The sequence below is a fragment of the Rhincodon typus genome, chromosome 6 (genome assembly GCF_021869965.1).
Source record: "Rhincodon typus isolate 14 chromosome 6, sRhiTyp1.1, whole genome shotgun sequence".
Taxonomy (NCBI): Eukaryota; Metazoa; Chordata; class Chondrichthyes; order Orectolobiformes; family Rhincodontidae; genus Rhincodon; species Rhincodon typus.
The window spans coordinates 49,483,113-49,508,645 of record NC_063337.1 but is presented as its reverse complement, the minus strand read 5'-3'; the positions used below and the strand labels follow the sequence as shown (position 1 = coordinate 49,508,645).

The 25,533-nt window shown below is 41.7% G+C and overlaps 1 protein-coding gene across 1 annotated transcript in view; it reads left to right on the top strand.

The window, feature by feature from the left end:
• The first annotated feature begins 13,352 nt into the window (after positions 1–13,352).
• The window catches only part of LOC109912248 (interleukin-1 receptor type 1-like), a 55,591-nt gene continuing 43,410 nt past the window's right edge, over positions 13,353–25,533 (top strand). The window contains exons 1-3 of the mRNA XM_048598321.1: positions 13,353–13,416; positions 13,838–14,078; positions 15,581–15,761. Coding sequence (XP_048454278.1) covers positions 13,353–13,416; positions 13,838–14,078; positions 15,581–15,761 — 486 coding nt within the window. The remainder of the gene's footprint in view (positions 13,417–13,837; positions 14,079–15,580; positions 15,762–25,533) is intronic.

Below are 25,533 nucleotides of genomic sequence, written 5' to 3'. Positions count from 1 at the left end.
AAGGATCTAGGCCCGAAATGTCAGCCTTCCTGCTCCTCTGATGCTGCTTGGCCTGCTGTGTTCATCCAGCTCTACACCTTGTTATCTCAGATTCTCCAGCATGTGCAGTTCCTACTGTCTCCGAAACTAGAGGGCACAGGTTTAAGGTGAGATGGGAGACATTTAAAAATGAACTAAGGTGTAACTTTTATGCAGGTTTGGAAAGAGCTACTGTAGGAAGTGGTGGATGTGGGTGCAATTGCAACTTTTAAAAGGTGTCTGGATAGGTACATGAATAGGAAGAGCTTGGAGGTATTAAGACCAAATGCTGGCAAATGGGACTAGGTCAATTGGGATGCCTGGTCAGCATGGACAAGTTGGACCAAAGAGTCTGTTTCTGCACTGTATGACTCTATGACTCCTAGTTTCTCCAGTTTTCCTAGGATTCCATGAAGCCACATTCAGTCGAATGCTGCCTTGATGTCAAGGGCAGACTCTCTCACCTCACCTCTACACTATATAAGACAATTTCCACTTTATAAACTACATTTGAAAAATCATGACTGCGGAATTAACATTTGTCACTGATAAACAGGATGATCTATAGATAGTAGATTTAGTTCAAGTTTAAAAGCATAATATGATGGATAAAAGATTAGTAGCACAGTGATGGGGTTAGATGCATTTAATCTTTTTTAGCTGGTACTTTCATATTTAGTTGCTTTGCACTTTGCACTTTGCATTATCTCGTTGCAAGCAGGATTGCTTTGCAGAGGTACTGATACTCTAGACAGCTGTACTTTCCTACTGTTTAGAAAGGCCTAAATGCAGTTATCTTGGCATGGTGACAGTCCTCTATCAGAAAAAATCACATATTTTGTAAATAAAGGCTAAAAATACCAATAGTATTTTGGAGTTCTAACCCATTGTTGTAACACCTGTCAGTTAATAAATCTATTATGCATGCTAATGTTTCATTGAAGCTAATTTATATAGTGTGAACAGTACCACTGCTGGTCTGAAAGTGCCAATTAGTTTTATACTTAGAATAGAGTATGTTCAGGAATGTCTTATCTAGCAAGACTATATGTAGAATGAAATAGTACTAACTGAACAACAGAACAGAAATAAAGAACTGCAATGTGTGTAAAGCTTTAAAAATAGGTTGACTAGATTAAATCTCTGACATGATCAAAGCAATTTTCACAGTTTTGGGGCATAGTGGATTGAAAAACTGCTTTTTAGAAAGTAATTCTTTCAATAAGACTTCTGAAAAAACTCCAAAGATGGCCGGTATCCTGTTACCAAGTCATCCTTTATTTACATGTGCGTAGTACTGACACTGGTCTGGCTTGCTCAGAGCCAGCTCTCAGATTGAACAGAATCTCTGACGCTACTATTTATATATGTCAGCCAGGGCTCTCTGATTGGACCAGATTAACAGCCACCATATGGGTACTCAACCGATGAGGTCTACCTGGCTGACCTCATTACAATCACTACAGTCCTCCCCCTCTAAGTCCGGGGTCACAGAGTCGGAGAGTAATACAGCATAGAAACAGGCCCTTCAGCCTAAACTGGTCCATGCTGACCATGGTGCCCACTCAGCTAGTTCCAATTGCCCACATTTGGTCCGTATCCCTCTAAACACTTCTCATTCATGTATCCATCCAAATGTTTCAAATGTTGCTATTGTACCTGCCTCAACCACTTTCTTCAGCAGCCCATTCCATATATGCACCACTCTCGGTGTGAAGAAGTTGCCCCTCAGGTCCTTATTGAATCTCTCCCCTCTCACCTTAAACCTATGTCCTCTAGCTTTCAATTCCTCATCCGAGGAGAAAGACATTCATCCTATCTTTGGCCCTCATGATTTTATACACCTCAATAAGGTTACCCCTCATTGTCCTACATTCCAAGGAATAAAGTCCTAAACTGTCCAACCTCTCCCTATAACTCAGGAGCACCAGTCCTGGCAACATCCTTGTCAATCTTTGGGGCACACTTTCCAGTTTAACTATGTCTTTCCTACAACAGGGTAACCAAAGCTGCACACAATATTCCAAGTACGGCCTCGTCAATGACTTATACAATTGTAACTTAACGTACCAACTCCTATATCACTGCCTCGACCGACGAAGGCCAGCATGCTAAATGCCTTCTTCACCACCCTGTCCACCTGTGACACCGCTTTCAACGAGCTACGTGCTTGTACTCCTAGGTCCCTCCGTTCCACAACACTCCTCAGGACCTTATCATTTACCATATAAATCCTACCTTGTGTTGACTTTCCAAAGTGCAACACCTCACACTTATCTGTATTGAATTGCATTTGCCAATCCTCAGCCCACTCCCCTATCTGATCATGATCCCTCTGTAATTTTTGATAACTTTCTTCGCTATCAATGACACTTCTTGATTTTGTACCATCCACAAACTTACTAATCATGCCTTGTACATTCACATCCAGATCATTTATGTAAATAACAAATAACAAAGGTCCCGGCACCAGCCCCTGTGGCACACCACTAGTCACAGGCCTCCAGTCCAAGAAACAACCTTCAACCATCACCCTCTGCTTCCTACCATTGAGCCAATTTGGAATCCAATTAACTAGCTCTCCCTGGATCCTATGTGGCCTAACTTTCACGACTAGCCAGCCGTGCGGGACCTTGTCAAAGGCCTCACTAAAGTCCATATAGACAGCATCCACTGCCCTACCCTCATCCATCCTCTTGGTTACCTCTTCGAAAATCTCTAAAAGACTTGTCAGACATCACTTCCTGCGTACAAATCCATGCCGACTATTTCTGATCAGACCTTGATTATCCAAATGTTGGTTGATCCTGCCCCTCAATATCCTCTCCAATAACTTGCCTACCACTGACATCAGGCTCACTGGCCTGTAGTTCCCTGGCTTGTCTTTGTTACCTTTCTTAAACAGTGGAACAACATTAGCCACCTTCCAGTCTTCCAGAACTTCACCAGTGGCTAAAGATGAAATAAAAATCTCTGCTGTAAGGGCCTCTGCAATTTCTTCCCTAGCCTCCCACAGTGTCCGAGGATGGAATTGATCACGGTCAGAGGATTTATACACCTTAGTGTGCTTTAAGACTGCAAACACCTCCTCTCGAGTAATGTGTATGTGGTTCAAAACATCCTCACTTGTTTCCCTTATTTCTTTGGCATCCATGATTCTCTCCTCAGTAAATACTGATGAAAAATATTCATTAAAAATCTCCCCCATCTCCTGTGGCTCCACACATAGATGGCCATGCTGATCTTTAAGGGGACCTATTCTCTCCCTAGCCACCCTTTTACTCTTAATATGGCTACAGAACCTCTTGGAATGATCTTTAACCTTATCTACCAGATCCATCTCATACCCTCTTTTTGCTCTTCTGATTTCCCTCTTGAGTGTGCTTCTACACTCTTTATAGTCTTTTAGGGATTCATTTGAGCCCGATAGTTAAACCTAATGTATGCCACCACCTTTTTCTTGACCAGAGCCTCAATTTCCCTCGTCAGCTAGGAATCGCTAAGTCTTCCAGTTTTCCCTTCACCCTAACAAGGACATACTCTCTCTGGACTCTTGATATCACACTTTTAAAAGCCTCCCGTTTGCCAGTTGTTCCTTTTCCTTCAAACAGACCCACCCAATCGACCTCTGCTGGATCCCGCCTAAAGGCCTTAAAATTGGCCCTGCTCCAGTTTAGCACCTTAACCTGTGGACCTGTCCTATCATTTCCCATAACTATGTTAAAACTAAGAGAGTTACGGTCATCGGGCCCAAAGTGCTCTCTGACTGACACTTCAATCACTTGCCCGACCTCGTTTCCTAATAGGAGGTCCAGTGTTGCACCCCCCCCGCGTATGCCCCTCTACATATTGATTTAGGAAATTTTCCGGGGTGTAGGCCTATTCTTTCTCTTGTAGCCTCTCCTGGGATGTTTTGGCACTGGGTCCAGCTCCTCCTACTCAGCCTCAGATACGGGCAGCGTGTACTGGACCATAGCCCACCTTTTGCACCCAGAGGGTCTCAGAAGAAATTCATCTTCTTCTTCAGGTGGCAAAAGTGTTGAGGCTGCAACATTCTCTGTGTTCATCTCAGACTCCGAGGTTCCTTCGACGCTCGAAGGAATGCGAGACCCCATGGGTTCCGAAAGCCTTTCCAGCTGTTCTGAGCGGCCAGGTATATTTTGCTCCTGCCCCATTTGTGAGTGTGCAGCTTTCATGTGGTCCATGTCTATTTTAGGACTGTGTCACCTTCCCAAACTTTGTACATCATCGAATGCAACCTTGCATCGACCTCACCTCTCACTGATCCAGAGCCATTTCTGTGTTTTCAGCACCAAACTTTGTGTGAAGTAAACTGTCTCTCTTGTGTAGAGGAGTCTTGTGTCTGGCAATGCCGTTCCTGATGCTGTTTCACCCTCCCCCTGCAGGTCTGGAGGAAGATGAGATTTAAGCTGGTGTGGAGTCTCCTCCCCATTAACAACTCAGCTGGAGGTATCCCTGCCATTGCATGAGGGTTGGTCGATAATCCAGTAGAAATCAGGACAGTTTGGCATTGAGTGAAGCTGTAGGCTGTTTCTTAAAGCCTACTTAAAAAGTTTGACCTGCTGTTTCTGCCAGACCGTTGGGCGATGGATGGTACGGACCTGTTCTTATATGCCAAATGCCATTCGACTCTACATTCCCTGCTGGTAAGTTGTCTACAAGCAACTCTTCCAGGAGTCTGTATATTGCAAAAGATGCATGCAATTTTTCTATCGTTGTCCCCACGTTTGACAAATGAACTCAATGCACGTTGTTGTCGCTCTCTGACAGCCAACAGTAGATACATTATCAAAGATACAGCTAAGACACTTAGAGCTCTATAAAACACAATTAATTTATTAAGTACTTTAACAAAGAACACACACTTTTAACTGCGAGAGAGATCTCAATCACTATCTTTCACTACCTTAGTTTCTGTAACTTAACTCTAATGCTGTAACTGGGAGAGTTTGCAGCTGACCAGGCTGAAACGCTGTTCAACGGCTTCACCATGCCTCCTGTGTAGGGTGCCTTCTTTCAATATGAATCTTCAAAGTGTTGCTGAACAAAAGGATTTCTTCACACTCTTCATACACAAGTCTCTGTGCCGAGTGTGTGCCTTTTTTGTCGTTATCTGTGCACGTGAGTAATCCTGAATGATTTGTCCAAATGTTTGCATTATCTGGTAGAGATAGCAGTTACTGATTTTCTGCAGTTTTAAATCTTAGCAGATTCGCATGACTCAGCATAATTGCATTCACATAACAGCCCATTGTTAAGCCTCTTATCGGTTCCTGTTATCTTCAGTCTTATCCAACAATGTCCAACCAGTTTGAGTGGGCATTAAAACCAGAACGACTCTTCCAGTGGCAGTGTCACTGGTGGTGTATCTGCCAGTGGGAAGTGGATCAACACATCAGGCTTTTGCAAAGTGGCCTCCCGGACTGTTTCCAACTTTAATTGTGCACACTTAGAATGAGAGCCCACCACTGTTTTTGACCTGAGGCTATGGACAGCATGGTCCTGTCCTCTTTGAGTACCCCTACCAGAAGGTTGTAGTCTGTTAGTGTTACAAATTTAGGTCCATAACGTACTAGTGGAACTTTCTCACACCAAAGAAGACCGCATAACCTTCCTTCTCTATCTGGGCATATTTGTGTTTGGCATCAGCCAATGTCCCGAAGCATATGCTATTGGGCGTTCCTCTCCTTTAGGCCATCTGTGAGCCAACACTACCCTGATACTGTACGGAGAGGCATCATATGTCAGCACCAGATCTCAATTGGGATCATAGCGTGCCAACAGCTTAGATGATGATTGTTGCTTCTTCACTTCCCGAAAGACTACATCTTGTCTATAAGACCTTTATCAAAGCTGACCCTTTTTCAATAGCTGATGTAAAGGTGCCAGGATGGAGGCCAGGTTAGGTGTGAACTTTCCATAATAGTTCACCAACCCAAGCAAAGACCTGAGACTTGGGAGCCAGAGCACTTTTGATCACATTCACTTTATTTTCTACAACAGGTGTAACCTGGTCTTGTTGACTCTGTAGCCCAAGTAGGTCACTTGGGGTGCCTAGAAAACTTATTTTTCCCTTCTAATACATAAGCCCATCTTAGAAAAATATCTAAGGACTATGCCTAGGTTCCCTAAATACTCTTTATTGGTCTTCATTGTTATTAGCACATCATGCAGATAAATGGCAACCTGGGGGAGACCTTGTAAAATGTTCTCTACTGTCCGCTGAAAATGGCACAGGCTGATGATACCTCAAATGGCAGTCTCATATATTGGTACAAACCCTTTTAGGTATTAATTGTAGCATACTTCTGGGAATCTTCATCTGACTGCAATTGCAGGTAGGCATGGCTAATGTCCAGCTTCGTGAAGGACAGCAACCCCTGTTTTAGGTATTAGTCCTATATGCAAGGGATTGGGTATTTATCTAGCTGTGAGAAGCAGTTTACCCTTCATTTAAACTCCCCACAAGGGTGAACCGAACAGTTGGACTTCACAATCGGTATGACCAGTGTTGCCCATTCCACAAACGGGACTGGTTTGATGATTCCTTCTCTTTCCAGCCTCCTGGTTTCTGTCTCTACTTTTGTTTGTAAGGCAAATGGCACTGGGCAGGCCTTGCAAAGTCGTAGAAATGCTTCGTGGTCAACATGCAAGGTGGCTTTGTCTCTTTTGATGGTCCCCAGACCTTCCTGAAAAACCTTTGGGTATTTAATTAGGACTTCACTCAGGTAGGCATTTTTTTCAATTGAAAAATGTTGAGCCAATCAAGGTGAAACTTTCTCAAACAATTTCACCCCATCAGCCCTGGGCCTGAGCCTGAGGCTTTTACTACAAGCAGTAGTAACTGTACCAGCTGCTTCTCCAATGAGGCTGGAACTGAAGTTGTACCCTTAATCTGTAAAGGTTACCCAGTTTGGGTTCTCAGTCTAGCCAAGATCTTACACAAACTTAAGGGTTGGAGAGCAGAGCAAATTTTGTTAAAAAACTGATTCTGCAATCACTGATACAGCCGCGCTGGTATCAATCTCCATTAGAACTGAATGACCATATATATCAGGCAACCACGTAGAAACCGATATTCATTTCAAGCCCACCGACTCCCACAACTACCTAGAATACTCCTCCTCCCACCCACCTTCCTGCAAAAATGCTATCCCCTATTCCCAATTCCTTCGCCTCCGCCGCATCTGCTCCCAGGATGAGGCATTCCACTCCCGTACATCTCAGTTATCCTCGTTTTTCAAGGACCGTAACATCCCCCCCTCAGTGGTTGAGGACGCCCTCAACCGTGTTTCCCACATCTCCTGCAACTCATCCCTCACACCCCGTCCACGCAATAAAAACCAAAAAAGAATCCCCCTCGTCCTCACATACCACCCCACCAACCTCCGGATCCATCGCATCATCCTCCGACATTTCCGCCATCTGCAATCTGACCCCACCACCAAAGACATCGTTCCCTCCCCACCCTTATCTGCTTTCCGGAGGGACCATTCTCTCCGTGACTCCCTTGTCCACTCCACATTCCCCTCCAGCCCCACCACACCCAGCATTTTTCCCTGCAACCGCAGGAAGTGCTACACCTGCTCCCATACCTCCTCCCTCACCCCCACCCCAGGCCCCAAGAAGACTTTCCACATCAAGCAGATGTTCACCTGCACATCTGCCAATGTGGTATACTGCATCCGCTGTACCCGGTGTGGCTTCCTCTACATCGGGGAAACCAAGCGGAGGCTCGGGGACTGCTTTGCAGAACACCTACGCTCGGTTCGCAATAAACAACTGCACCTCCCAGTCGCGAACCATTTCAACTCCCCCTCCCATTCCTCAGAGGACATGTCCATTCTGGGCCTCCTGCAGTGCCACAACGATGCCACCCGAAGGTTGCAGGAACAGCAACTCATATTCCGCTTGGGAACCCAGCAACCCTATGGTATCAATGTGGACTTCACAAGCTTCAAAATCTCCCCTCCCCCTACCGCATCCCAAAACCAGTCCAGCTCATCCCCGCCTCCCTAACCTGTTCTTCTTCCCACCTATCCCCTCCTCCCACCTCAAGCCGCACCCCCATCTCCTACCTACTAACCTCATCCTGCCCCCTTGACCTGTCCGTCCTCCCTGGACTGACCTATCCCCTCCCTAACTCCCCACCTACACTCACCTTTACTGGCTCCATCCCCGCCTCTTCGATCTGTTTGTTTCCTCTCCACCTATCCTCTCCTCTATCCATCTTCTATCCGCCTCCCACTCTCTCCCTATTTATTTCAGAACCCCCTTCCCCTCCCCCTTTTCTGATGAAGGGTCCAGGCCTGAAACGTCAGCCTTTCTACTCCTATGATGCTGCTTGGCCTGCTGTGTTCATCCAGCCCTGCACCTTGTTGTCTCGGATTCTCCAGCATCTGCAGTTCCTACCATCTCTAACCAGATGTTTATTTTGATTGGTTCTGATTTGGATCTTGCTAAGTAATTTAACTGTTCCAAGCCACATGTAGGTGGACTTTCCAGCATGTGCACTTTTCAGGATACTGGCCTATGAGTTCCCTTACTCAATTCAGGCCTAATGGGAATCTTTTGTTGTCTCGAGTCCATATACTGGCATCAACAACAATGGCTTGCTAGCCTGGATCCTGAACAAAATGTTAGCCATTTAGCCAAGGCCTGGCTTTGTTTTGGGGTTTTGTTGTGGGCTGACCTAGAGTTGCTCTGTTCAGGACATGTCCTGCATGAGGCTATGCAATTACTTTCACTCAAGTGGTGTGCCCCAAGCTCTACTGGCCTGGTGAGGCAGTCCACTTCCATCAGCATACCCTGGAATTCATTTGCTCCACTGTCTGCATTTTCTAATGACAAAGCCAGTTATGGTGCCTGTTTGAAGTCCAGTTGGGCTTCAGTTTGTAGATACTTTTACATCATTGATCCTATATACCAAACAGTCTGTCAGAATCTCACTAAAGGTTAAACCAAGTCAGATGCCTCTGCCAGTCATCTTAACCTTGTCAAAAATCCCAACACAGATTCCCCTGGTTCTTGAACTGTTGAGCAAAACCAATAAAGTCTCAGAATTAGAGGAGGCTTAGGATCATAATATTCCTTCACTAAATCTGTCAACTCTTGAAAGGTATCTGGTGCCTCAGGAAGTTAGACTCCTAATAACCAATAAAGCTGTGGTTCCACAAACCGTCAGAAGAATTACTCATTGCTTTTCATCCGCCTCAATGTCATTTGCCTGGAAAAAAATAACGCATTCTTTACACGTACTGGGCTCTGTCTTCGTTGGCAGGATCAAGCAAGTCAAGCTTCCCAAATAACAGCATGTTATCAGAAATGCTTACCCCAATTCAAAGGTGGCTGTAGTGACCAAATTTCTTCATGAGCATAATTTTTCTCTTGTTGTCATTGAAATAACTCCACAGAGGCCCGTATCCTGTCACCAAGTCGCCCTTTATTTATGTGTGCATAGTACTTGACACTGGTCCAGTTCCTTCACAGCCAGCTCTCAGAGTGAACAGAACCTCTGACACTCTTGTTTATATTTGTCAGCCAAGGCTCCCTGATGGGACCAGGCTATCAGTCACAATCAGAGAACTCATATTCTACGAGGTCTACCTGGCTGACCCCGTTATAGTCACTGCAACTTCTACCTCTAAATGAACAAAATGTTGAGAATAATCAATGAAGAAAGGTTTTTTTCAAATTTGCAAAGTGAAAAAAGATGTGTGGAATGGTTGGGTAAGCTATCTACATAATAACACTGTACGTTTAAGCTCAGTCATAGAGAAAGATGAAACTTGCAGGTTTTCAATAATTATGCATAAATTTATTATTGAGGTAATTTTTGAAAGTTTTATTATTGCTACATTAAGTTTTTCTTTCAGTATGAATTTGCTGCATCTTTCACTTGGATAAATAATAAATCTATTTCTTTTGACTATTTGTTGAGTCTGGAATAATATTTAAAGGAGGAATGAGTTATTGAATTATTTTGTCAGCTTTGTTCTCAATAAATGGTTAATTGTTCTGCTATGTACAATCTATTCTCTATCTCTACTTCATATCAAGTTAGATATCATTTGCGTGGTGAATAGCTAATCGCTACAAGTAGTTGCACAACTGCAGTCATTTTACCACAACAGCGTCATACTTACTAACGCACTGAAATAACTGACATTTATTCTGCTCTTCTGCTTGGACTCACACTGACTGTACCAGGTAGGCTTGGATCTAAATGGGTTTCTTTAGAATCACGCATTTCAGTTTTCTTACATGTAATTAATATAATAATAACCATTCAATTAGTTTATAAATTGCTGGGTTTCTCTATTTGTTCTTTGGATATGGGTATCATTGACAAGATCAGCATGTGTTGTCCGCTATAATTGTTCTTCTTGAGCCTTTGCACTCAATCTGGTGTAGCTACAGCTGTTAGGGAGTTAAAGGCTTTTGACCTGGTGACTGTGAAGGAAGGTGATATAGTTCCAAGTTACACTGGTGTATGGATGGAGGGGAATCTGAAGGTGGTGTGGATCTCATGCATTTGCCTTTTCCTTTCAGTACACAGGTTTAGGAGGTGTATTTGAAAGAATCTTGAGGGATTGCAGCAATACGTCTTGTAGATGGTATATATTGCAGTCACCGTGCTTCTGTGCTGAAAGGAATAAATGTTTAATGTAGTGGTTGGGTGCTGATCCAGCAGATTGCTTTGTTCTTGATGGCTTCAAGCTTGAGTGCTTTTGGAACTGCTCTCATCTTGGCTAAAGGAGGGTGTTCCATCATACTCCTGTCATGGATCTTTTCCATACTTTTATGGAACATGGGTGTCACTGGCAAGACCAACATTTGTTGGCCATCCCTAATTACCCTTGTATAGAATGGACCCCTGGGTCAATTTAGAGGCCACCTAAGGATTAAGCCAAATGCTGTGGCTCTGGAGTCACATGTATGCAGGACCAGATAAGGCAAATTTCCTTCCCTAAAGGATATTAATGAAACAGACAGGATTTTACGGCAATCAGTGATAGCTATCATGGCTGCCATTATGGAGACTAACTTTCTATCCCAGACTTGGGAATTGATAGTGCAAACCTGTAACTCACAGCACTATTATATATCTTCATAGTGCCAATAAGCTGTGTCATTATGTGTATTAAATGAGTGGCATATATATTTTATTTCATTCTGCTGCATCTACGGGTTTAGTGTACAACATTTGATATATATTTGTCCCAATGCATCAAAATATCCTCTATCAGCAAAAAAAAAACAATGTTACTGAATTGCTACATGATGCACTGGGGAATGTAAACACATCGAGTTATAATATGGACACTGCTGGAAAACAGTTGTTGTGGTGTTAAGAAATTCACAGGAGGTGGAAGAACAGATCATGAAATATATAATCATTACTAGAGGGCAGGTGATACTATATTTATCAATGTTGTTCTGCTGGGCTGTTTTCCTGTATGTGGGTTGAGGGCATGGTAGGGATACCATTCCACAAACTTATTTGCCTTTCTGTCAGCATGGGGGCAGCAGGAATTGCAGAACACCCTGAGAACAGTTTGCGCTCTCCCCCTACAATGCCACTATCAGTTAAAGGCTGCTGTATCTATATTTTATGTTTCAAAAACTTGAGAAAGCATGCCTCTATTTTGGAGTGCCCTGTCTATCACTTACCTGTCATACTTGCTTGTCAAAAATAGTATTTGCAGTAATGTCATGAAATCGGTTATGCAGTGTGACACCAACAGCATGGGTTCAATTCCCGCACCATCTGAGTCTACCACGAGGAACTCTCCTTCTCAACATCTCCCTTTGCCTGAGGCATGGTAATTCTCCGGTTAAACCATCATCCAAGTCTAATGACTGTAATGAGAGAGCAGCCCTATGTCCTGGTAGGACTGTGGAAACTTTACCTTTACCTTAAATGAAATCAGTAAGACAGGAAAATGACTTGCTGTTATGAAACAAAGTAAACAGGATAGAAGAGGCTTTATATCAGTGAGTACAATCCTTAGCACTTCGACTTTTGTCCTCCTGTACTGCTATACAATCGGTTATGTCAAACTATCCTATCCAATGGTTATTCTGTAAGTATGGATTTGCTTTAAAGGTTCAATGGATGTGGTTTAGGAGTAAGATACAAGTTTTTTGGTGCAAGATGTATCTCTGTGATCGACCAGGACGGATTAGCATTGATACAACAACTGCCCATGGATTTTCTAGCGGATAGCATGTTTCCAAAGCATGTCATTTTCTCAGTCGCCAGATTTTCTCTGGTTAAAAAGAAATTTATTCAGAAATCAGTGATGTCAGTCTGCATTCCCCCTTCTGCAGGCAAGGTATGAATCAGTTACTAATGAACAGAATAAGGCTGTGAATCTGCTAGGGTTGGTAATTTACTTTTGCAAAAGTGACAGTTGGCTTCATGAAGTAAAGAGTAAACGGGGGTCTTCAGTTAGAAATCAACCTCTGGAGGTTGCAACTGAAATGTTTTCTTCTGAATCCATGCGATTTCTTTGGAATTCAGTTGCCCAAAGAGATTACTTTCCTTCTCAAACTAATATTCTCTGAAATACTTCTGCATTAAGACATGATCCCAGAACAGCACACACCAGAAAGAGTCCCTGTCAGATCTGCAAACACTTAATAATAAAATTTGCTTTGCTTAGAAAATTTTTTAATGTAGCTGAATCACTTTAGATCTGGAAAGAAGTGGGAGCAGTTTAGAAGGTAGAAAAGCAGGAAGCATCTTCTTTGTTTATAATCTCTGATGGGATAGAAAAGTGTTGAATCAAATGTACTTTATGAAATGATTATTAATCTTTTTGCATGTTATATGAACCAAATATACAAAAGCAAACAACATAGCATAGCTCTGGGGAAGTGTCACTGGACCTGAAGTGTTAACTCTGATTTCTCTCCACAGATGCTGCCAGGCCAGCTGAGCTTTTCCAGCAATTTCTGTTTTTGTTTCCGATTTTCAGCATCCACAGTTCTTTCAGTTTCTATTTAACATAGTACAGTCTGTTTATTTCACAAGTGGAGCAAACGTTCACCATTTATTTGTGAATCTATTAATCATCCCTACCCAGTTTTCCTCAAGTGAAAAATGAAATATTGTTTGTATTCCAAATGTAATTTAACCGTTGACATTTATAATCATCTATGTAAACCAAATCGCTTTCATACGGTGTCACTTCATTAAAGTATTATTTGCAGTACTATTTATTTTATATATAGAGTATGAATTAAAATACTGCAATGCTTGAAATAGCAAATTAACACATGGTTCTACAAATTTCTGCAGAAATTGAATGGCATCTTTACCATATATCATCTTTGCTGCAGCCTACCTCTGTCTAATAGTGGCTAAACCAGGTAAATTGAATAAGACGATCCATTTAATAAATTGTTTTCACATTGTACAGTTAAAAAAGATCATTATCAATTCAATATAGAATGTCAAACCAGATCATTTGGTCTCATCATTGCCTCCACATGGTGTGAGACTGGCTCTGTGCAATAATGGGGAAGAGCATGCCCTCACTGAACCAGATTCTTAGTGGATTAAGATTTGAATATGTAGTTAATGAGTTACTAGTTATGCTCCATTCCGTGAACTAAATCAATCTGGGTTCTGAATCTGTAACTCTAGTGTATATCTTCTGACCAACATTGTGATGCACATAATCTCATGATGTAAACTTGACTTCAATCTGATAAAGCTCAGCTGATATAAACTGAACTTTACCAAGAATATTTTCATAATTTAATAGAGATTTTCTCCCTACACATTCAGATGATTGTGTTGATCTCCAAAATGAAGAAAACGACGTATCAATTCTTGAATACGAGGCATTTAAGTTAACAGTGTTTTATACAATGGATTTATTGAACCCTGATGATTCATTTTTATTTGAATGCAACAAGAATACTGTTACAGTCACAAATCAAAGATTGCAAAATGATCCAAATAGACCTTTTCTTTGTTTTTTGCCTGCAACACTGAGAGACTCTGGGACCTACATCTGCTACTTGTGGTAAGTTTTCCTTTTCATATTAAGGGAGAAAGAGATATGCTGAATAATTGAATCACACTAGTTTTGAAGAAAAATCCCCCAATCCTTGATTTAGTAAATGTAGCTTGTGTGAGTTGCACTGGTAAAATGGAGTAACATAGCAGAACAGTAGCTGGCCTGAGTGTTTAAATTTTCTGACCGTTGTCTATTAACTTATGCATGAGATACGGAATCATGAGGATGAATATTCAAGGATTCAGTTCAGTCAGGCTGGACTATCTCCCATTTGATGGAATCGATGAAGAGAACAAACCTGGCTGTGCATCATGCAATTAATCTCAGTGAGTTGCTGATGCTGATCTCAACATGGTGCTATTCTCAGCTGAGGAGCAGTCTGACTTTGCCCTTCTTTTGGATGCATGTTAAGTCAACGGCAGAATGATGTCGATGTTTTTCATTAGGAAAGAAATCAACTGCAACCACTGCCAATTTGAATTGCCAGTCGTCGCTAGTGCTTCTTCGGTGTCATTGTGCCTATTGATTATTTGTGGAGTGGAGTCCATCAATCAACGACATTTCTGAATCCCCATCAGTAGCCATCCCCATTTTGCCAAGCCATCCATTAACCTATTGAGGTTGTAAAGGACATTGAGTGATTGTACCTGTACCAGTGCAATGGGCTGCAATGTGAATTAGAGATGTAAAGATTGATGTAATCTGACAGATAGCCTACGGGAAGTGAATTCGTATAGATAGTGAAATCCTCCATGGTAACTGCTTCTGAAAATTTCTAATTAAGTTCCATAATTCCTTCAACAATCTGTCATATTCCAAAAACATTTGTTTTTTGTTTAGAAGCTTTGATAGGAGCTGATTTTGGGGTGACTTTCCATTCAGGAGTCTCACAATCCTGCATCCCACCTCCAGCTTCTTCTGTTCAATTTGCTCCACAATTGCCCCCCACAGTATACTAGCCTAAAATCACTAACTAACCTCCACTGTTTAAATACCTGTGTCTTGACTGGAATTTCTTCTTAAAATGCAAATTCTTTAACGTACATTGGCATTCCTCTTTATCTATTCTTGGCCTTATTTTTATTAAACTATACCGTCTGTTTAGAACTGAACTGCCTGTTTCTGTGAACCTTTAATCCTAAAGAAGTTTGAAATGGTCCAGTTGCAACATACATTTCGGTACTTTCAATGACAACTTTTCAGCACAACTCCTCATCAAAACTACCCAATCTAAGCTACATTAAACTAAAAGGAATGACTATGTACTATACAACAGAAACTTACAAACTATGCTATACTTTGATGCTCCAAGGAAACAGATTCATGAAAATTGATATGTTTTGAGACAGATTTCTTTGAGGCAACTGAATTATTTGCTTAAAAGAATGATTTAATTAAATTCATAGAGTTAGTCTGTTGATTAACGTTGTTATAACTGTAATCAAGATTTTATAAGTTTGCTTTATTTATGCGTTATTGTATAATTGTGATGAATATTATCATTTCAGGAATGCATCTTATTGTGTCATGGACATTTTTCATATACAAGTGCTTCAATTATCCCATGGTCAGTGCTTTCATGAGAATTTACTTGAGCTGCCTCAAACAGAATCTCCTGGTTCTATATTTATTCATTGCCCTGATATAGAAGACTATTTTCAACCATTATCAGTTCTGCAATGGTTCAAGGTATGATTGTCAGGCAAAATGCTTAAAAGATCCGCAGAGGGTGTGATTTTCTTTCAGATATTTTAATTGCTAAGGAGATGGTCTCAATGTTTTTAATTAACTTGCTCAGACACATGATAACACTTGCCTAGAGCAGGTAACACTTGATTGATTGATTGGTTTTATTGTCACGTGTTCCGAAGTACAGTGAAAATCTGTGTAAACAAGTGGTACAGGCAGATCACAGCAAGCAATGGATGTACAGACCAAAAGGTTTAGAGGCATACAGGTTACATTATTTGAGGCTAGAGTCCATTCAACAGTCTGATAACGGCTGGAAACAAGCTGTACCTGAACCTGCTTGTTCATGCGTTCAGGCTCCTGTATCTTCTGCCTGATGGAAGAGGTTGAAGGAGGTCATTACCACGGTGCAATGGGTTTTTGATGATGTTGGCCACCTTTTTGCAGCAGCGAGCCGTGTAAGTAGAGTCCATGGATGGAAGGTTGGCTTCCGTGATGGTATGGGCTGTGCACACCACCTTCTGTAGTTTCCTATGGTCCTGGGCAGACCAGCTGCCATGCCAAACCGTTATGCTTTCAATGGTGAATCTGTAAAAGTTGGTGAGGGACCTTGTGGACATGCCAAATTTCCCGAGCTGCCTGAGGAAGAAGAGGTGTTATTGCACATTCTTGCCCATCACATTAACGTGGGTGGTCCAGGACAGGTTGTTGGTTACAGTCACTCCGAGGAACTTGATGGTCTTCACTCTCAGCTTCAGTTCCATTGCTGTAGATGAGGGTGTGTCTTCCTCCTTTCCATCTGAAATCAATGATCAGTTCTTTAGTTTTGTCGACGTTGAGAGATGTACCTAGCCCTTCTAAACCAGAGGTAAGGATGTGACCACTGTGCCTCAAGAGTCCTTAAGGAGGTGGTCTAAATTGGTTCTTAAGTCAAAATACCAGTTTAGCTCATAGTTAGTGAACAGATATCCAGACAATTTTTAAGCATCAAATTTCTATTTTGATTAATTTCCTGCTAGCACTCATCAACAAAGCTGCATGACATTTTGATTTTTATATCCAGAAGCACTCTTATGCACAACATTTTGACGGATAGAGCTTAATCTAACACCCGCTATTGATATCAATCAGGTGATTTGGGAGTACTCAAGTCATTTCTGAAAATTTTGAACACTATATAAAGGTATATCACCTTTACTGGTCATTTGTCTTTGGTTATTTGAAGAATTATGGAGACACAAACAATAAATTAACATCTGCCTTTCTGCTGATCTGAAATTTTCCTACTTTCATTGCATTTGTTATAGCCATCAGTAGTTTTTAATGGAATTTTGCCAGTTGCAATCAATCTGAAGGATAAAAGAAATAGGACCAAGGCACTTTTTGTTTGTTGAGCATACTCCATCACTGAATAAAAACATTACAATGCCCTCAGTTCCTCATTGCTTGATTCTGTCAGTATCCAAAAATCTATCAGTCTCTGACTTAAATATGCTCACAACTAGGCATCCGCAGCTCTTTTGAATAGAAAATTGCTAAGATTTGCAATCCTTTGAGTGAAGAAATTTCTCCTTCATTTCTAAATGGTTTTATTTGTGTACAATGATGCCCAGTTCTTGGAAAATATTTTCTCACTGTATACCCTGTCAAACCTCTTAACAGTGATACATGTTTCAATTGGATCACTTATTATTCATTGATTGATTTATTGTTGTCACATGTACCAAGATACAGTGAAAAGTGTTGCTTTGCATGCTATGCAGGCAAATCGCACTACACAATATGCATCAGGGTGGCAGAATAGTGTTAAAGCCGCAGGGAAGGTGCAGCGAAAGGGATCAGAATTTAAATTTGAGAGGTCTGTTCAAAAGTCTAATAACAGTGGGGAAGAAGCTGTTCTTTAATCTATTTGTGTCTGTATTCAAACCTTCATATCTTCTGCCTGATGAAGAGAATGGGAAAAGTCTGATTATGTTGGTTGTTTTCCCGAGGCAGTGGGAAGAATAGATGGAGTCAATGGATGGAAGGCTGGTTTGCATGATGGACTGGCCTGTGTTCACGACTCTCTGTAGTTTCTTGTGGTCTTGAAGGAATATAGTTCCAGTCTACTCAATATCCCCTTATAGGGTAATTGGTTCATCCTAGGAGTCAACTGGTGAACCTTTGTTGCACACTGAGGTAAGTATTTATGTCCTTAGGTAAGGAGACCGTAACTTTTTATCGTACTCCAGTTCTCACCAAAATGCCCACACAATCGAGTTAAAACATCTTTATTTTTGTTATCCTATTGCTTTAATACAAAAGTTAGCATAATATTTACTTTCCTTTTCTACAAGGACACCAGATTATCCTGAAAATTCAAAACATTTTGGAGTCTTTCATTTACAAAATGTTCTGCATTTTGCTTTTTTACAAAAGTACATTTCCCCATAAAATATTCCATCTTCCACATTCTTTTGCACTCACCTGACTGGTTTAAATCCCTTATTTTATCCTGGTTGTAACCTCCTTTCACATCTAACCTTGTATTATCAGTAAACTCGGATTACACATTCAAATCCCTATGATTTCAAATCAGCGTGATTACCTTCACTTGTATTAAATAGATATAAAACTAGATATCAAGACTATCCCTTTGAAACTCCACTAGTTACAGCCTCTTAACCAGAAATGATCGCATTTATTCTTCCTCTATTTTCTGTTCACTAATCAATCCTTAATCCTCACTAAACTATCTCTTCCAATCCAATGAATCCTAACAGAAGTGCTCTGTCTTCATATCCTAACAATAGATCGATAACTAGGCTCATGGTAAGCCAGGGCCCTTGTATAGCAAATCTCCATTGGTGGTGTCACTGTACAAACTCCTTTCCTCTTGTGGAGTGATGCTACATGTTAATGCTACAAGCAATGCACACCTTACTGAGGAGTGTCCCGTCTGAGGAGTAAGTGGCAGACTAATCATATTAAACGCAGCATATAAGAGGGTGATCAGTTGCCTTTGGGGTTTGAGTTCACTAAATATGTAAGTAACAACAGATTTTAGCATTTTTCAAATGTACAAATTAAGAGTAAAGGTCAGCACTTCTGCCCCTTGAGCCTGCTTCACAATTCAAGAAGGACTTAACTGATTTATTTGTGTTTCCAGTTCCACATTCCCATCTACCCCCAATAACTTTTGATTCCCTTGCCTAACAAAAATCTACCTTCATCTTAAAAATATTCAACGATGATGACTCAAGATTAATTAAAAGGCACTTGTGGGATTTTAGTGTTGTTACCCTTTCCTAGGTAACGAGAATCCAGAGACAGTATGTTCCCATTAGGGTGAAGGGCAAATCTGATAGCTGTAGGGGATGCTGGATGACTAGATAAACTGAGGCTATGGTCAAGAAAAAGAAGGAAGCATATGTCAGGTATAGACAGCAGGGATTGAGTGAATCCTTGGAAGAGTACAAAGGCTGTAGAAGTATACTTAAGAGGGAAATCAGGAGGGCAAAAAAGGGACACGAGATAGCTTTGCTAAATAGGGTTGAAGAGAATCCAAAGGGATTCAATAAATACATTAAGGACAAAAGAGTAACTAGGGAGAGAATAGGGCCCCTCAGAGATCAGCAAGGCCGTCTATTTGTGGAACCACAGGAGATGGGGGAATTACCAAATGAGTATTTTGCATCGGTGCTTACAGTGGGGAAGGATATGGAAACTAGAGAACTTGGGGAATAAGCAGTGACAGTTTGAAAAATGTCCATATTACAGAGGAGGAGGTGCCTGGATGTCCTAAAATGCATAAAGATGGATAAATCTTGGAAACTGGTCAGGTGTACCCTAGAGCTCTGTGGGAAACTAGGGAAGTGATTGCTGGGCCTCTTGCTGAGATATTTCTATCATCGATAAACACAGGTGAGGTGCCAGAAGACTGGAGGTTGGCTAATGTGATGCCACTGTTTAAGAATGATGGTAAGGAAAAGCCAGGGAACCAAAGATCGGTGAGACTGACATCGGTGGTGGGCAGGTTGTTGGAGGGGATCCTGATGGACAGGATTTACATGTACTTGGAAAGGCAAGAACTGATTAGTGATAGTCAACATGGCTTTCTGTGTAGGAAGTTGTGTCTCACTGACTTAATTGAGATTTTTGAAAAAATAACAAAAAGGATTGATGAGGGCAGAGCAGTGGGCATGATCTATAGGGACATCAATAAGGTGATCAACCAAGTTCCACATGGTAGGCTGGGTAGCAAGGTTACATCACATGGAATACTTGGAGACCTGGCCATTTGGATGCAGAACTGGCTCTAAGGTAGGAGACAGAGGGTGGGGTGGAGGGTTGCTTTACAGACTGAAGATCTGTGACCAGCAGCGTGCCACAACGATCGGTGCTGGGTCCATTGCATTTTGTATTTATATAAATGATTTGGATATGAATGTAGGAGGTATGGCTAGTAAGTTTGCAGATGACACCAAAATTGGTGTTGTAGTTGACAGTGAAGAAGGTTACCTCAGACTACAATGGGACCTTGATCAGATGGGCCAATGGGCTGAGGAGTGGCAAATGGGCTTTAATTTAGATAAACGTGAGGTGCTGCATTTTGGAAAGGCAAATCAAGGCAGCACTTATACACCTCATGGTGAGGTGCTGGGAAGTGTTGGCAAACAAAGAGACCTTGGAGTGCAGGTTCAAAGCTCCTTGAAAGTAGAGTCGCTGGTAGATAGAATAGTGAAGAAGGCATTTGGTGCTCGCATTGATTTGCCTGTGCATTGAGTATAGGGGTTGGGAGGTCATGTAGTGGCTGTGCAGGACATTTGTTAGGCCACTTTTGGAATACTGCGTTCAATTCTGGTCTCCTTGCTGTAGTAAGGATGTTTTGAAACTTGAAAGGGTGCAGAAAAGATTTACAAGGATGTTGCCAGGATGGAGGGTTTGAGCTATACGGAGAGGCTGAATAGGTGGGGCTATTTTCCCTGGAGTGTTAGAAGCTGAGGCCTGGTGTTATAGAGTTTATAAAATCATGAGGGGCAGATAGAGTGAATAGCCAAGGTTTTTTTCCCCAGGGTAACAGAGTCCAAAACTAGAGGGCATAGGTTTAAGGTGAGAGGGGAAAGATTTCAAAGGGACCTAAGGGGCAACCTTTTCATGCAGAGGGTGGTGCACGTATGGACTGAGCTGTCAAAGGAAATGGTGGAGGCTGGTACAAGGACAACATTTAAAAGGCATCTGGATGGGTATATAAATAGAAAGGGTTTATAGGAAAATGGGCCAAATACTGGCTAACAGGACTAGATTAAATTAAGATATCTGGTCAACATGGATGAGTTGGACTGAAGGTTCTGTTTCCATGATGTACATCTCTATGACTCTATGACTCTAGTTACATCTGAGAGGCTGGTAGTGAGCTGTCTTCTTGGGCCATCACAGTCCTTTTGGTGTAGATACACTCACACTGCCATTAGTGAGGGATTTTGATCCAGCAACACCAAAGGAAAGCCATACATTTGCAAATTTGAATGGTGAACGATTTGGAGAGGAACTTGCTGGTTCTGGTGTTCCCATGTTCCTGCTGTCCTTGTCCTTCTAGTTGGAAGTAGGTGTGGGTTTGAAAGGCACTAATTAAAGAATCTTGGTGAATTTCTGCAGTGCATCTTGTGTATAGTGCACACTGTTTCTACTGAGTATTAGTGGTAGAAGGAGTCGATGTTTGTGGATGTGCTGCCAATTAAGTGGGATACTTTATCCTGGATGGTGTCCAGCTTCTTAAGTGTTGTTGGAGCTACACTCATCCACATAAGAAGAGAGCATTCCAACATACCCCTGACAAATGCTTGGTGGACAGGCTTTGGGAATCAGGAACTGGGTAACTTGGTGCAGGATTCCTAAACTTTGACATAATCTTGTCTCTGTATTTATATGGCTAGTCCAGTTCAGTTTCTGGACAATGTTAACCCTCAGGACATTGATTGTGGAAGATTCAGTGATGGTAAGACTACTGAATGTGAATGAATGATAGTTGGATTGTCCCTTGTTGAAAATGGTCCTTGCCTGGCATTTGTGCCACAAGAATGCTACTTGCCACCCAGTCCTGAATATTGTCCAGGTCTTGGTGCTTTAAGGCATAGACAGCTTCAGTGTCTGAGGAGCCCTAATGGTGCTGAGCATTGTGCAACCATCAGCAAATATTCCCACTTTTGACCTTATGCTGGAGGGAAGGTCACTGATGAAGCAGCTGAGGATGATCAGGCCTAGGACACCACCCTGACAAACTCCTGCAGAGCTTCTCTGAAACTGCAATAGCTAACATTCAACAGCATTACCTTGTGCCAGGTATAACTCCAACGTGTGGAGAGTTTCCCCCCGATTCCTATTGATTCCAATGTTACTAGGGCTTCTTAATGCTCCATATCTTCTGGTACCTTGGTGTGCGAGCCATGAGGTTCAGTGGATTTGTTGACATTAGTTCCGTAATTTCTCAAGTCCTAGTTATTTACTAACACAAACATCCTTATATTTTTCATTTTCTCTAGTCCCTTAGTTCCCACTGTTTCCAGAATGGCTTTTTGTACCTTCTGCCGTAAAAATAGATACAATACGTTAAATTGAAGTGTCTTGACCTGTCACCACCTTGAATGAGTTGAAAAGATGGACTGGCAGAGTGAGACATAGGATGAAACCTTTGAGGAGGCAGCAATTAAAAAGTCATGCTTGGAGCTCCTCCCAATTTAGGATGGCAGAACTGGGAGAGACAATAAGAGTGCTTTAAGTCCCTGGGTGACTGACAGTCCCATGGGAAAGATGGGCGCTGCTGAGTATCAAATTGTAAATCATTCCACCACATTACAGTGGCAGTCAGCAAGATTTGGAGAGATTTCCAATTAGACCTGTAATAGAAAGAACATTGGAGCCTCTATCATCACCATCCATTGAATCAGACTACAACATGCATGTAAAAAGTACATGTTGGCACAGTAACTCTCAGACTCCTGAGTGAAATGTAATACCAAACTCTGCCATCGTTTCCAACCTTGGTTATTCTGCAACCATGTCTTCATAATGGCTGAGATCAAACCCATTAATATTTATTTCCTCTATCACTTCATCTATTTTTATATGAATGTTTTGTACATTCAAATACAATGCCTTTAGCTGTATTTTCACTCTTCTTTCCCGATGTTGCCCAAGTTGCTTATGTCCCATCTCTTCCTAATCTTCTCCTTTTTGCTCCTGTGCTCAACAGCCTGAATATTTCCATTATTGTTTTTGAATTTGCCTTCCCCAGACAGTACCAGCACTCCTTCATCAGTTCAAAGGCCTATCTACCACTCTGTTTGTGCAGGCTCACGGGGAAAGAGCATGAGATTGGCATTAAGTTAACATGTTCAGAGCCAGTACAGACATGATAGGCTGAATGGCCTCGTTAAGCATTATAACAATTCTGTGATTCTGGTTATTCAACTTCCTACCAAGCAGCCCAGACTGACTGTCTCTTTCCTGAGTACTGATGGCTGTGTCCCATGGATCAATATTCCAGCCTCTCCTACCACTCTCAATTCCAGAAAGTTGGCCTTGAATCCATATTTTCCTTTGCAAATTTGCAAATGGTTCAGTTAACAATCTAGACATTATTATATATAAAGTTCTACAGTTTAATTTCCACTCTATCTCCTCAGGTTCTCTCACCAATACTGATGTCATGGTTTCTCGGTGGAGCATGACAACTCCCCACTCAGTCCCACCCCGCTTCAACACTAAATCTTTCTCCAGCTGATGTAGTTGTCTTTAACCCTGGCAGCAGGCAACCAACACAACCTTCAGGACTCTTGTGGCTGAAAAGAACAGATTTTATCCTTTTGCTGACCCACTTCACAGAGTCTTGATTATCTTGACATGTCTTCTTTTACACCATGTAAAGCCTGACATGTGCTGGTTATGCAGCTCACCTTAAATAATCCATCATGGTGGTTAGTTAATGAATCCAGGTATGTTAGGTTGGGCGGCAAAGGCTACTGCAGAAGCTTCCTTAGGAAGGAGGAACTTCGCCAAAGCAAGATAATTAAACTACTCTCTGCAGAAGTGGATATGTGGGCAGAACTTAGACTCTTAATAGTCTGATCCCCCTGGAATCCTTCTTTCCTGCCATTTCTGTTGAATAGGTAACCTAGGACATTTTAATTAAACAGCTTCTGATTAGCAGCTAGGTGTTAAGTCACCCTGGAATCTACTAACCTAACTTCCAGGGGATTCCCAATAAGCTAAAACAAATGAAGTTGCAATAAATGTGAACTATTATGAGAATGTTAAGCTATCAATTAATTCCTTCACGCACTGGGTCAAATGTCTTGCTTGAATTTTAATCGCTGTCTGTCAGTGTTACTTCCCTGTGAATTTGACGGTAGAAGACTACATTTAGGTCTGTGGTAGCATTCACACCATCAAATCTCCTTAACACTTACACACAATTTACAGACACCACCCCACCCCATTTCTGTCGCTTGTAGAATTGGAGCAAACTTACAGTGGAGAAAGAGCCCACACATTGTATCATGTTGACTAAATGAACTCTTCTCACTTTCTAGTGCCTGGGCTGCAGCCATGTACGTTACAAAGCTTCAGGTGCAGAGCTATGTTCCCTGTATACCAGTTGAGCTTTTCCACCCCAACGACTAAACTGGGCATCAAATTCCAGATATCCACCCCCCATTGAGTGAAAGGGTTTCTTTTCCTCATGTTCTCTCTGATTCTTCTACCAGTCACCTTAAATCCATGTCCCTTGATACTGATCTCTCTATTAGGGGAAGCAGGTCATCCCTGTTCATGCTATCCAAGCCCCTCATTATTTTGTACACCTTCATTAAATTGCCCCTTAGCCTCCACTGTTCTAATGAAAAGACTCCAGTCTATTCAAGCTTTCCTCATACCTACAATTTTCAACCACTGATAATACTCTTGTAAATTTCCTTTCTATTGTCTCCAAGCAATTATGTCCTTCCTGTAGTGTGGTGAGTGGAACTGTACACAAAACTCCCGCTGTGGCCTAACCAGCATTATAGTTGGTTCCAGTGAACAAAAACATCCCTTTTGCATTCTTTACCACCTATCCTGCCACCTTCCAGTACCTGCACTTTGAGGTTTGTCAATTCCTCTACCCCTTGCAATAGCTCCCCACTTATTCTGTATTCCCTTGCTCTGTTAGCCCTCCCTAAATGCATAACCATCGCATCTGTTTGATTTCTATTTGCAACTTCCCACTTACTCACCAAACCATTGATATGATCCTGCAGTTGACAGCCGTCTTCTTCAGTCTCAACCACACGGCTAATTTTTGTGTTGTCTGTCAATCATACCTCCCACAGTTAAGTCTCAATCAATGACATACATCAAAAACAGCAGGAAACATAACACTCAGCTCTGTGGAGTCCCACTAGAAACTGCTGTCCATTAACTAAAAGAGACATCAACATTTAGATTTGTTTCCTGTCACTGAGCCAACTTTGGATCCAACACATAACTTTCTCCGGGCTTTACTTTTACTGACCAGTCTGTCACATGGAATTTTGCTAAAAGCCTTGCAAAAATCCACATAGACAACATCCACTGTAACCACACTCATCAATCCTCCTTGTTACTTCCTCAAAAAAAAATTCAATTAAATTGGTAAGACATGGCCCACCCTCAATAAAACTATGCTGACTCTCACTGATGAATCTGTGTCTTTCCAAGTAAGAGTTAATCCTATTTCTAAACATTGATTCCAGTAATTTACTCACAATTGTTGTCA